This window comes from Bufo gargarizans, chromosome 7 (assembly GCF_014858855.1).
Source record: "Bufo gargarizans isolate SCDJY-AF-19 chromosome 7, ASM1485885v1, whole genome shotgun sequence".
NCBI classification, from domain to species: domain Eukaryota; kingdom Metazoa; phylum Chordata; class Amphibia; order Anura; family Bufonidae; genus Bufo; species Bufo gargarizans.
The window spans coordinates 187,454,828-187,468,849 of NC_058086.1; the positions used below are offsets into that span (position 1 = coordinate 187,454,828).

The 14,022-nt window shown below is 45.1% G+C and overlaps 1 protein-coding gene across 1 annotated transcript in view; it reads right to left on the reverse strand.

Moving 5' to 3' along the window:
- The window catches only part of LOC122943873 (peroxisomal acyl-coenzyme A oxidase 2-like), a 34,199-nt gene extending 22,249 nt beyond the window's left edge, over positions 1-11,950 (reverse strand). The window contains exons 1-5 of the mRNA XM_044301959.1: positions 11,800-11,950; positions 9,036-9,198; positions 5,049-5,199; positions 3,402-3,510; positions 3,177-3,296 (exon numbers count right to left, since the gene is read on the reverse strand). Of these exons, the coding sequence (XP_044157894.1) occupies positions 3,177-3,296; positions 3,402-3,510; positions 5,049-5,199; positions 9,036-9,198; positions 11,800-11,944 (688 nt within the window). The 5' untranslated portion in view covers positions 11,945-11,950. The remainder of the gene's footprint in view (positions 1-3,176; positions 3,297-3,401; positions 3,511-5,048; positions 5,200-9,035; positions 9,199-11,799) is intronic.
- Positions 11,951-14,022: the final 2,072 nt, after the last annotated feature.

The window sequence follows — 14,022 nt, forward strand, 5'->3', positions numbered from 1 at the left end:
CAGCCGTTTTAGTATGGCTGCAAAGCTAACCCGGGACGGCTCTTATTGGGAGTAGTCAAAGTGATGTGTGGGTGGCTACTCCCCACGTTCCAGGCCAGGTTATTGTTTGGGATATAAAACACAGGCAGCACTGTCAGGTGGTGTGGATTACTCCTCTGTGACAGTGGAGTGCTGCCAGTCTCTGTGTTGGGGCCTGGGAGTTTGGGCCGGGATTAAGGCCTGCTACCTTGTTTGTGTGAAAGCACGTGGATTCTGCTTTATTCAAGGACTTCTGCGTTACTGCCTGGTGTGAAGGAACACCAGAATCAAGGTGACCGTTTTTTCTGGGAACTGATGTTTTTTGTCACTTACTTAATGTGTGAATAAACACTGAACTGTTTAAGTTAAAGACTTTGTGATTGCCTCTATACTGCGTCCGCTAAACTGCCTACCAGAGCGAATCCCCACTATATATATATATATATATATATATATATATATATATATATATATACACAGTACAGACCAAAAGTTTGGACACACCTTCTCATTCAAAGAGTTTTCTTTATGTTCATGACTATGAAAATTGTAGATTCACACTGAAGGCATCAAAACTATGAATTAACACATGTGGAATTATATACATAACAAAAAAGTGTGAAACAACTGAAAATATGTCATATTCTAGGTTCTTCAAAGTAGCCACCTTTTGCTTTGATTACTGCTTTGCACACTCTTTGCATTCTCTTGATGAGCTTCAAGAGGTAGTCACCTGAAATGGTCTACCAACAGTCTTGAAGGAGTTCCCAGAGATGCTTAGCACTTGTTGGCCCTTTTGCCTTCACTCTGCGGTCCAGCTCACCCCAAACCATCTCGATTGGGTTCAGGTCCGGTGACTGTGGAGGCCAGGTCATCTGGCGCAGCACCCCATCACTCTCCTTCATGGTCAAATAGCCCTTACACAGCCTGGAGGTGTGTTTGGGGTGATGGTCCAACTAAACGCAAACCGGATGGAATAGCATGCCGCTGCTAGATGCTGTTGTAGCCATGCTGGTTCAGTATGCCTTCAATTTTGAATAAATCCCCAACAGTGTCACCAGCAAAGCACCCCCACACCATCACACCTCCTCCTCCATGCTTCACGGTGGGAACCAGGCATGTAGAGTCCATCCGTTCACCTTTTCTGCGTCACACAAAGACACGGTGGTTGGAACCAAAGATCTCAAATTTGGACTCATCAGACCAAAGCACAAATTTCCACTGGTCTAATGTCCATTCCTTGTGTTCTTTAGCCCAAACAAGTCTCTTCTGCTTGTTGCCTGTCCTTAGCAGTGGTTTCCTAGCAGATATTCTACCATGAAGGCCTGATTCACACAGTCTCCTCTTAACAGTTGTTCTAGAGATGTGTCTGCTGCTAGAACTCTGTGTGGCATTGACCTGGTCTCTAATCTGAGCTGCTGTTAACCTGCGATTTCTGAGGCTGGTGACTCGGATGAACTTTTCCTCCGCAGCAGAGGTGACTCTTGGTCTTCCTTTCCTGGGGCGGTCCACATGTGAGCCAGTTTCTTTGTAGCGTTTGATGGTTTTTGTGACTGCACTTGGGGACACTTTCAAAGTTTTCCCAATTTTTCGGACTGACTGACCTTCATTTCTTAAAGTAATGATGGCCACTCGTTTTTCTTTACTTAGCTGCTTTTTTCTTGCCATAATACAAATTCTAACAGTCTATTCAGTAGGACTATCAGCTGTGTATCCACCTGACTTCTCCACAACGCAACTGATGGTCCCAACCCCATTTATAAGGCAAGAAATCCCACTTATTAAACCTGACAGGGCACACCTGTGAAGTGAAAACCATTTCAGAAGGGTGAAGGCAAAAGGGCCAACAAGTGCTAAGCATCTCTGGGAACTCCTTCAAGACTGTTGGAAGACCATTTCAGGTGACTACCTCTTGAAGTTCATCAAGCATACGTAGCTTATGCACCCAAACTGCCTAAGCAAGACCCTCAACTGGGAATCGGCGTGCTACATAAGGATTTTGCTAAATAGCACCGAATCCTGGTGTGGGAGACTGTGTGCTGCTTTATACAGACATAGCCCCGGCACTGTGATGGTCGCGAAGCGGCCAGCCAGACGCCGTGATTTAAAGGGCAAACACCACGCCCCCATTCGGTGCTATTTAGCAAAATCCTTATGTAGCACGCCGATTCCCAGTTGAGGGTCTCGGCTTAGGCAGTATGGGTGCATTAGCTACGTCGGCTCCTGATGAAGTGCACGAACTAGATGCACGGAAACGTGTAGAGCCATAGCTTAGTGTGTTCAGGTTCTGCTGAGTGCTGGATGCACTATAACCGACACCAGCAGTGACCTGCGTTTCTTATGCACCTACATGAGGGCCAGTGTATGAGGGATGGCATAGTGCACTGCCGCTCCTCTCACTAACAGTCACTGCCCAGTGAGACGCCTGTCACTGGTCAGTTTATTTTGTATGCTGCGTATGGTATCTCTTTATTTGGTTCTGGGAATCTATATGTAGTTACATCTCCCAGAGGATATACCATACTTTCAGTATTCATTCCACCAGTACATATTTAGTCAATAGGCAGCACTCTGCCTTTCGGAGTACTATATCCGACCACTAGTGCGGTGGAATTGTATACACATATTTTAGTTGTCCGTTCTATCTATATAGGGTATCCACAGTGTTCCTCCAATACACCATATACGTGAAGGTCACTGTTATTACATGATTAGGTACCCTATTCTGGATAGATGGCACTGACTTAGTGCCTTGTTCTAGTATTTATAGGTTTTCACCCCACATAAGTTTCCACTATTAGCACTAATAAAGAATTTATAATTTTTGCTCCATTTTAACGTCCTTTTCATTTATTTGGTCTTATTAGATGACCGGCACAAAGTGAAAGTAGGATGCACACAGCTAGAAAAACAGTTACCCTTTGTGACAGAATGGCTCAATATTTTTTAATAAAGAGCTATAGAAAAAGTGATTTTTAGCCCTAAAGACGTAAAATACAATCATTAAAAATAAAATTGTCCTCAAAGGTGTACATAGCATTTAAGAAGAGTGACTGTTATAGCGGCAAATAACTTTTGGAAATTAGATGTCGGATGAGCTTACACAGTGCATGGGTCATGTTCAGGTGTCCACGTACAAACAGTCTAGTGATTGTTACCTGGGAGTGGAGAGTGGTCCTCAAGACTTCGGACCTGGACTATGAACGGATGCATGCCGTAGTTCTTTCCGTTGCTATATAGCTGAGCTAGGACCACTGCATGAGTGCTGGTTTTTCCTACTGCACATATAAAAAATACAAAAATAACTGGACGTTATGTCACGTTTTATAATATATCAAAAATTGGAGCGCAAAATGGTTAAAAAAAATAAAATAATGACTTACAATCTCCTGGCCACCATTTTGTTGCTGTAATCTGGGGAGTGTCTATTATAAATTCCTGGGTGGAAGGGTCAAACGTGGCCGTGGTCTCTAAACCCCGCAAATATGATCCTGCAAAGGCATAACATAAAGGCATAAAATATGCAGACGGTTAGACCATGCGGCAAATGTACTCCAGTAGCAGTGTCCATATACAGTACCAGTGCGCGATTAGTCTGGGGCTCAATATTCAGTGTCATATAGTTGTGTAGTACAAAGGTTTTATAGTACGGTAGTACCCACACAGAAATACCATACAGTACGGGTCAGATACACTATAGCAGTGCCACATACAGCCATATGTAAAAGGTGCAAACACTTGGTTGTTGGGTGATCACATCTTTCATTTGGCAGCACGTCTTCCTGTATAACCAGGGGATTTGCCATCCACAATATGCAAGCTGAATGGGGGAGAAATGATCGCAATAATGATCATAGTAATGATCAGGACAAATGATTGTAGTAATGATCATTCCTCCCCAATCACTTTTCTTCAGGGTATGTTTTTAACACAGCCTCATGCAAAGTGAATTTTACGTGAATTCATTATTACGATCATTCGTCTTCCATTCAGCTTGCATATTGTTTGCAGCAAATCCCTTGGTTATACAGGTTGATGTACCACCGCATGAAAGATAAAATCACCTGACAAACATCACCCTGTACAACCAGGGGATTTGCTGCCAGCTATATGCAAGATGAATGAGGGATAAATGATTATTATTACGGTCATTCCTCCCCATTCGCCTTTCTTCAGGGTATGTGAAAAGCCCCTTGAAAACAAGCGCTGATCGATGATATATAAGTTGATTGGCACTCATTTTAAAGAGGCTTTTCACACAGCCTGATGCAAGGTGAATAGAGGAAGAATGATCATTATTATGATCATTCATCCGCCGTGCCTTGCAGTGCTGGGGTCCTAAGTTCGAATCTGACCAAGGACAACATCATCATGAAGTTTGCATGTTTCCTCATGTGTTGTGTGGGTTTTCTCCGGGTACTCTGGTTTCCCACCACACTCCAAAGGGATACCGACAGGGAACTTAGATTGTGAGCCCCATTGGAGACAGCATGAATGTTCATGTCTGTAAAGCACTGCCGAATATGTCAGCGCTATATAAGCGCGTATAATAAATAAATAAAAATTTAGCTTGCATATTGCCGACAATATGCAAGCTGAATGGGGGACGAATGATCGTAATAATGATCATTCCGCTCCCATTCCCTTTGCATCAGGTTGACTGTGTGAAATGCCCCTTAAACGAACACCAATTGACTTGTATATGATTGATTGCTGCTTGTTCATGGCTGCCTGGTGTAAAAAGAGCCTAGCACATATCGATAGTGATTTCATTACTGTATGTCAAGCACATGACAAATTCAGCTCTGCTACATGTGCAGACAGGGGCGTAGCTATAGGGGGTGCAGAGGTAGCAGTCGCTACAGGGCCCAGGAGCTTCCCTGCCCCTGGCCACAAAGCACTGAGGGAAGGGGGGCCCCAAGCTGAACTCTAGCACCAGGGCCCATGAGCCCATAGCTACGCCCCTGTGTGCAGAGATATTATTGCTAGGATCTAACATCAGCTAGATTGCAAAGAATAACGACTTACCAGTGTCCTAGTTCAGTCTGTGCGTAGGTTCCTATGATTTTATAATTTTGTGCGAGGGGCAACCACTTAGCAACTTGCTCATCGGAGCCCAGGGCGCTGATCGAATCCACAAACACATTATGTATATTAAGAGCACTTTCTCCTCCTAGTGCCCTGAAATCAGAAGATCAGAATAAACGGAATCAGTAAACAAGGCTGGCATCGTAGACGCCTCGCACCAGCACAGGCTCACCATTGTAAATGTTTTTTTTGTTTTTTCCTTTTTTCTTTTCTAATTTAAAGGGAGACTCCATCTTCAGTTATTTTCTGACATTACAATTAATCCTGATCATTCGGAAAGCCTGATGAAAAAGTATACCTGTCTAACCGGCCTGATCAGAGAGGTCACAGCTTTGACAGCTTTGGCCTCTAATGAAATCCTATATGACACGAGGCACCTGCTTTTACTTATTATATACCGTAGTGATTTTAAGTTACATGATCTTTTCTTCTCCATTCAGTTCTAAAGCTAGGTTTTGAAGTCTGTGGGTTTCCGGTTTTGGAATAGCAGTGCATTGTGGGAACTTATTGCCCGTACACCTTCATGAGCGGTTGACTGCCTCCTCCATACACATGCATTCTTTTTTTTTTCCGGGATGAGCATGCATGCGTTTTCAAAGAAGCTGCTGCCAGACACCTTTAACCAAAGAATAGGGTGTTAACATTCAGTTTGCCCGATCCAACACCATATTCTGGGGGACAGTTGGGAGGTCCCCATACATTAACTAGTGGTCTAGCCCTGCCCAAATCGGCACGTTTAGTAGGCCACAATCTAATGTGCATGGGGCCCTAAGGGGTTGTCCAGCTTTCAAGCACTTTTGGGCAGCCCCTCACCAATGTGTTTGCGTTCCAGTCCCAGCTTGTAAACTTATGAACAGACATGGCTCACATGTGCTGCTGCAACCAATGACTGGCTGCAGTGATCATGAGTCACCCAAGCTGCAGTTACTGGCTGCAGCGGCACATGTGACCCAGTCCAGTCCAGAGTTTAACGAGCTGGGACCAGAGCGCAATGAACACAGTGGTTAACTAAAGGAGCTGGAACTAAGTTGTGGGGAGCAGGTAAGTACGCCTCCCTCCACAGGTCCGGCCGGAAAGGGGTTTCGCTGCCCAAAAGTGTGTAAAAGCTGGCCAACCCCTTTAAGCTGCTACCTTTTTGACAATTTAAAAAAAACAGCCATGTAAATTAGTGAATTAAATTATATAAAATAGCATAACATTTTTATTTTTTATTTTAATACATTTATGGTCTATATCAATTGGTAATGAGGTAAAAGGAGGCCATGTTTTTCAAATGTGTAACGCCCCAGAGTGGCATTACCACCTTTTACGCATCTCCACTATCTTCTATGGTTGACACAACATCATTCTATGCATTTTTCTCCTGATCCTGCAAATATGTGTGTATTCATTTCTATGTAACTGTCACGTTTATATTAATGTACCTGGTTCACAAGCAGATGGCGGCAGTAATGGCAGAGCTAGTTTACCCGGAATGGAGCTTTTCTTTCCATTCTAGCTCTCTCTTTAGAGGGAGGAGTTTAGTTAGTGAAAGTCAGTCTAGCCTTCCCCTTCTAGGGGATAGGTGGTGTTGAGAGGACCCCCTGCAAGAGGGAGGTTGTGCTGCAGACAGGTCGTCCCTTCTGGGCGAGCCCTGCCTAGGCCAGCAGAGCATCATCAGCTCTGCTGGAACAAGAGAAAAGAGCCTCAGAGAAGCCAGGAGGAAAGGTTCCCTGGATAAGGATAAAGACAGAGTGAGAGTACAGCACGTTAAGTACAGCAGAAAGGAAAAGTTTACATTTAATCCTGACAGCACAGCAGAGCTAGAGAGCAGTTGGTGTTACAGAGCTGAGTGTGTTTGCCTGCCAGAATTCATGCCAAAGCTTGCTGGTGACCAAGATAAAGTTGGAAGATTGTTGCCTGATACAAGTTTATTCAAGTAAAGCTGCTGTTCAATGTTATGTTATATTAAGTCTGGACTCCATTTCTTTAATTATTCCTTCACCAACTATTTATCTTAGTTGCCCGGCTGTGGATGACCACACCTGGGGTTCCAGTGTATCCAGGTCGGAGCACCGTGACAAGTGCACAGCCACACCTAAAGGGACATTATAGGCAACCCTTACACCACTGGCATTCCTACAACTGGGTATCACTATCACCATCTACTTAGGGGGGACTCCGTCCCTCGTTGCTGAAATGCAACTGGCGTCACAACAAACTCTTAACAACTCATAACACCTTAAAGGGACTCCCCCCCACCCATCCCCCCCCCCCCCCGCGCGCGTGTTCCTCGTGGTTAGTGCAAATGCAAAAAAACTGTGAAACAGCGCCCTTCCTTCATAATCCACTTACCGAAAAATTCTCATTAGAAATGGATCAGCAATCCTTCTTCAATAATTGGTAAAAATGATGGGAGCCATATCACTGAATTTACTATAAATTATTTTCATTCTCAAGTCATAATGCGGTAATTTATGCCCCTGGGGTTTTCTTATATTTAAAAAAGACACCAATTTACAAAAAAAATATACGAGGTAAATGACATATATCCACACCTTTCTAAATGTAAAACACGCTGACTGTTTTGAAATATTACGTTTTTGGTTGTCCAGGATCAAAAAGTCTTTGTGTTCCCCTCCGCCAGTGAACACCAGGAACCAGGCTCGGACTGGCCCGCAGGGTTACAGGTGAATCCCCCGGTGGGCCCCTGAGCAAGGTGGGCCCCTAGTCCCCCACCCCCTGCACAAGTGGCACAGTAGACTTACTGCACTACAGACATATATTCAATGTACAGCACCTCAACCAGCCGATGTTCATATAAAAACTTGATAGATTATTGAAGAAACACTCTCCAGTTTATTATTATAGGACACGATTAGAGCTGAGAAGACTGTCTAGGTATAGAGGAACGCTACCAGTGTCCTCTTCTCCCCAGGACCCTAACTTCTCAAAGTTGCTGCAGGGACCCCCATATTCAATCATCCGGTAGCATCTTGCTGCTGTGCGAGCAGGTAATATTTTAATGTATCCGTACAGTGAGCCCCCAAAATAAATTTCACTGGTAAGCCCTAGGCAAAAATCGCATCAACTTTGCTGGTACATGTATTATGATCTCTGCGTGAAAATCTGTGCAGAAAATCCATTGTGCGTGTATACGCGACATGACTTCGCGTCACTGCTGAGGCCAGTCATTGGCGCGTGTGACCCTATCCGTGCAGAAGCCGATAGGCAGGGACCAGAGTGGCGGAAAGCAGGTGCCTATAGATGTCTTCACATGTACTGCTGTGGGGTGGGATGAATTTTTCAAAAAAATCCAGTGCAACCCATTTTTTTAATTAGATTTGTGAGAATCCTGTGAAAATTAAAGGGGAGCGCCCCCCACCCCCCCTTTCCTAAAGTTATGATCGGTTGGGTTGCGAACTTATATGGTCAAGTGGCATAGGGGGAATGGGTTTTCTAGGTATTGGAAAAAATCTGGACGAAATCCAGGGCCTGCTCTACGGGTGGAAATTTAGCGGATTTTCAGAAAGGTTTTCACCTTTTGTAATGCAAAGTGTGAAAATCTGCGCCAAAATTTTTCAGATGTCAAAATTTGAGGAGGAAAATAGCTGCCCTAAGGCCCCTTTCACACGGGCGAGGATTCCGCGCGGGTGCAATGCGGGAGGTGAACGCATTGCACCCGCACTGAATCCGGATCCATTCACTCCAATGGGGCCTGTGCACATGAGCCGGTGATTTTCACGCAACGCACCCACATCTTGTCCGGCCCCTCACACGCGACACCCGTGTGAAGGAGGCCTAAGAGCACGAAGACTCCGCAGAGTCCTGACCTTCACTGCGCGAGTATCCTGGAGGACTCCTACATGAATTATGTACACTGGAAATCTCCATTTTCCTGCACGTCATCCCTTCACCGCGGATAATACGTAATAATCTAGAGAAATAACCTGAAAATGAGTTCAATTTCCGGACCGTTTTCATCCCATCCCATTTCCTTCATCTTCTTCTTCATGTGGAAAGTGTTCCTGACGGCTCCTTCGTATCTCTCAGAGCGGGTCTTGAAGTACAGATATTCTCGGCTGAAGACAGGGTCCTCGAGAATGGCGCTCACTAGGGAAATCAGAGCAGATATGGGTGGCCGTTATCATTTATAGAAAGTGAAATGCAAAGAAAATATTCAAGAAAATGGATTTACGTAATCACCAAGGCCAAGAGACCAAAAAATATAAAGGATCTAAAAAGCGCCGTTCACTTAAAAAGGGCTCCGACCGGCCCAAAACCTCAGCCTCCTTCATTCACACGGCCGTATGTACTCTGTGGCCTGCAAAATACGGATGGTGTCCGTGTGGCATCAGCTTTTTTTTTGTCGACTCATCGACTTCAATGGGTCCATGGTCCACAAGAATAGAGCATGTTGTATCTTCTGCGGAACGGACATACGGATGCGGAAAGCACACAGATGCCGTCTGCATCTATATGTCCGTTCCGCAAAAGATGTTCCTATACTTAGCCCCAAAATGGGTCTGCAGAAACAGACGTCAATACAGACGACATCCACATTTTGCGGATCCAAGTTTTGCAATAAACAAAATACATACGGTCGTGTGAATGCACCCCAGGCTTCATGCGTATGGCCGCACTGCAGCTTTATTTTGTACGGAACCGTAATTAGGCAGCCATTCACACTGTACTGTCATAGGAGCAGCTGCGCTCTATAGGACGAGCTCATACAGCAGATCGCTTGTACGTGGTGATAATGCTAATTTACCTGCAGTCCTATGTAACACTATAGATAACCTATCAACATGTATTTGCCTAATGACAAATGTAGCTCTGCTACATCTGTATCTGTGTATATTATGATGGTGAACCTTTTAGAGGCCGAGTGCCCAAACTGCAACCCAAAATCCACTTATTTATCTTAAAGTGCCAACACGGCAATGTAACGTGAATACTACAGTCCAACATCGTATATCTTCCATGTACTTTATCATTTAGTTATAATACCCTGCCTACATTTACCCGCTGTTTGCAGGCTGCAATACTGGCATGGCTGTGTGCATGAGAGCTTATTGAAATATTATAACGGGAGCCCCACATATAATGACATTTTGCTCACAGGTTCCTATAAAATAAAAATAAAATTACGTTTTCCACTGAACGCATACAAATGTCACACCAACGTATGCGACTTTGGCGTGCTTCCTGCAATTTACAACCTACCTGAAGGGTAGATGCACACGGCAGTGTAGTTTCTGCAGATTTTCCCCACATGAGCCCCTTGTGGATTTCGACCGATTTGCACCCGGTCCCAGCTTTGACATTGAAAAGGGTAAAATCTGCACTAAAAATCCGCATGCAACGCTCGACATGCTGCGGGTTTCAAAATGCACACGGCAGGTCAATTTCTGCATCGAGTATATGAGATTTAGAAAATCTCATCTCACTTAGCTGGGACGGTATTACACCGCGTGTGCATATACCGCTAAAGCAGGGAGCAGCAACCTCCGGCCCTCCAGCTACTGTTAAACTACAACTCCCAGCATGCACACTCATTCACGCAACCATGCAGTGCTTTGCGGTCCGTAAATTGCGGATCCGCAAAACACGGATGCCGCCCATGTGCCTTCCGCAATTTGTGGAACGGAACAGGAGGCCCATTATAGAATGCCTATTCTTGTCCGCAAAATGGACAAGAATAGGACGACTCATAATTTTTGCGGGGTCACTGAACAGAGCAACGCATGCTGTCCGCATCATGGACAAGAATAGGACGTGTTACTATTTTTTTTTTCTGGGCCACGGAATGGGTGCGCCGTCTGCATCTTTTGCAATGAATGGGTCCGCGCCCGCATCCCATCCGTAAGAAAAGCGGATCAGATGCGGACCGAACATACATGTCGTGTGCATGAGCCGTTATAGAAGTGAAAGGAGGATTCTGGGAGTAGTAGTTTCAGAACAGCTGGAGTGCCGGAGGTTGCGGATAGTGTTGAGCGAACTTCTGTTTTCAAGTTCGGCGTATCTATGAATTTTGGACTGTGGTAGCGGAATCCATAACGGAATTCTTAGATAACCCGAACCTTGTACGGCGAACTTGAAAACACAAGTTCGCTCATCCCGAGTTGCTGATCCCTGCCACTTGCACACAGGTGTGGGTGAACGGATATGAGATCCGCATGAATTTCCGCGTGGATATATGTCAGTTTCTGCAGCATATTCGTACTAAAATCCACAATGTCCTAATTGCACTTTTTTGTGCAAATTTGCCCCGGATCTCACTCTTCCATTCAAAAGGGTGAAATCCGCAGCTAAAACTGCAAACGGTAATGGACATGCTTTAAATTTGGAAATCCGCACAGGAAAAACCTGCAAAGTGTACATGGGATCTGTGTAATCTCATACACTTCGCTGGTACTGTACTACGCTGCGGGCACAGAAAAACTGCCTGTATTCCGCAACGTGTGCAGGTGGCCTAAGTGACCAACTACTCTCACCGGGCATAGGCTGAACAGCGCTTTCTGGCTTAGGAACGGTTGCAAACGTTTCATAAATTGGAATGCATGCAAAAGAGAATTAGTCTAGGCGTGTGCCTAATACAACTACAAGTTCAGCTCTGCTACATCCGTATATATTTTAACAAAACTCCAGTGTAATAAAAGAGGAGCACAAAGTCAGTACACAGCGCCCAGTGCACCTGACAGGAGCCCTTACCTACTGCTCTCCTAAAGCGAGTCTCCTCCACACCTCCATCCAGAATGTTAGTAAGGGCCTCCACATTGAAGGAAGGGCTTCCCCTCTCGCTGCTGAGGTCAGGGTTAGGGTCTCTCCCTGCAGCGCTCGTTTTCCACCAGGCCATGGTGCACTGTGTCTTCCTTGCACTGGTCACACTGACACTGCCTGGATGGTAGCTTTGCACAGGCTCTAAGTAGTCAGAAGTCTGATCGGAGGGAGGGACATGATCTGCAACTAGAAGGAATTGTCCTCCCTGATGCTAATGTGAAGGGCTGGGGGGGGGGGGGGGGGTAGGACCTCACATGGGAGCACAGCTATTCTCCTGTGTCAGTGCAGGGAGGCGTGCACTGGGGTAACCCTTTCCAGACCAGACTTGTAAAGTTGTGAAACCTCTTGAAAGAGAATTCTATTCATGAAATTAAAGGGGTCATCCGTAGAGTTGAGTAGACACCTGGAAGTTCGGGTTCGACAGGTTCGGCCAAACTTCGCAAAAAAAGTCGAACTTGACCCGAACCCGAACCCCATTGAAGTCAATGGGTACCCGAACTTTGGAGCACTAAAATGGCTCTAAAAAAGTAATGGAAAGGGCTAGAGGGCTGTAAAAGGCAGCAAAATGTGGTTAAGAGCATGGCAAGAGCTCTGCAAACAAATGTGGATAGGGAAATGACTTCAAATAACATAAAATACATAAAAATAAAAAATAATACTCTTGATCTAGGAGGAGGAGGTCTATATGGAGTAGGAGGTTGAGGAGGCGGTGGATGAGGAGGTAGCCTACATTGGTTTTTTGTTTTGTTTTTTTATTATTTTTTTTGTTTAAATTTGGGCAGACCCCAAAACATTGGGAAATATAAATAAAACAAAGAGAAAGTGCGCTGCAGTATAACAATGGCTGGTTAGGGTCGGTATACATGTCTATTCTGCACAAGGTACGGACAAGTCCTGTGGGATCCACGTCTGATTCATTTTAATGAACGTGAGCTTGTCCATGTTGGCTGTGGACAGGCGGCTGCGCTTGTCTGTGATGAACGTCCCCTGCCGTGCTAAACACACGTTCAGATAATACACTGGCTGCAGGGCAGGCCAGCACCTCCAAGGCGTAAAGGGCAAGTGTAACTTCCCAGAGTATGTCACTAAACGCTGTCTCCCTGCTATAATATGTTAAGTGTATATTCTTATCATCTTGTGTAGTCTTGCTTTGCATTTTCCATTATATGTATTTCCTATGCCTGTTTTATATTATTGCTGTAATTTTCCATGTACACCAGCAGGTGGCAGCAATGTGTTTAGTATCAGTTTAGCATATCTAGACTGGAATAGTACATTCCAATCTAGCTCCCCCCCCCCTCTTTGAGGAGGTGTGGAATTTTCCCACTTCCTGCCTCATGGGGAGGAAAGAAAGTTCTAGTTAGTGTACCAGCCACCCCGGCTAGGGGAAGGCTGTGTTAGTAGGAGCTCCCAGAAACAGGGACCCCAAGACAGGATCGAGCCTCGGCTGAGGTAAAGATCACCCTTCCCAGCCGGAGTCTTCTACCTCAGCTGGTTGATAAGGAAGCAGCCATCCACAGAACTATAGATCTCCAGGAAGAAGACATCATACCCTGCGAGCAGTCCTGTGAGTACAGATCCAAAGTTAAGGAGAAGCTAAATACCTCCTCAGCTAGTCAGGCCCATTATAAGCAGACTACAGACAGAGCAGAAGACAGATACCTGCCAGATCTACTAGGCGTATGACAAGAAGCAGAATACATATAGATTCCTGCCACATATTGCCTATACCTGCTGGGACCCAAGACTATTGCTGTAACTTATATGGATTTAAAGCTGCCATTCAGTAAAGACAAGTTGGATCATATTACCTGTTTGGATCTTATTTACTGCTACCAAAGTTCCTCAATTACTCCTATTAACAACACTCATTTTATTGCAAGTGAGCCAGGATCCAGGCGTCCAGCCGTACCAACGTAGGAGACACCGTTGACACTATTACATTTGCTATACAGAGACATTATCCCTCCTCTGGCATTCCTCACCTGGTATGTGAGTTATAACATCTTAAAGGGCCCTGCTACAGTACCTTCGCAAGCTGCAATTGGCGTCACAAACTATTACATTTATATACTGACCCACTGCATAGCAACCCCTCTGACCCAAGTGTCCTGCTCATTGCATAAAGTGGCGTCACGAACAGGAACGGATTGA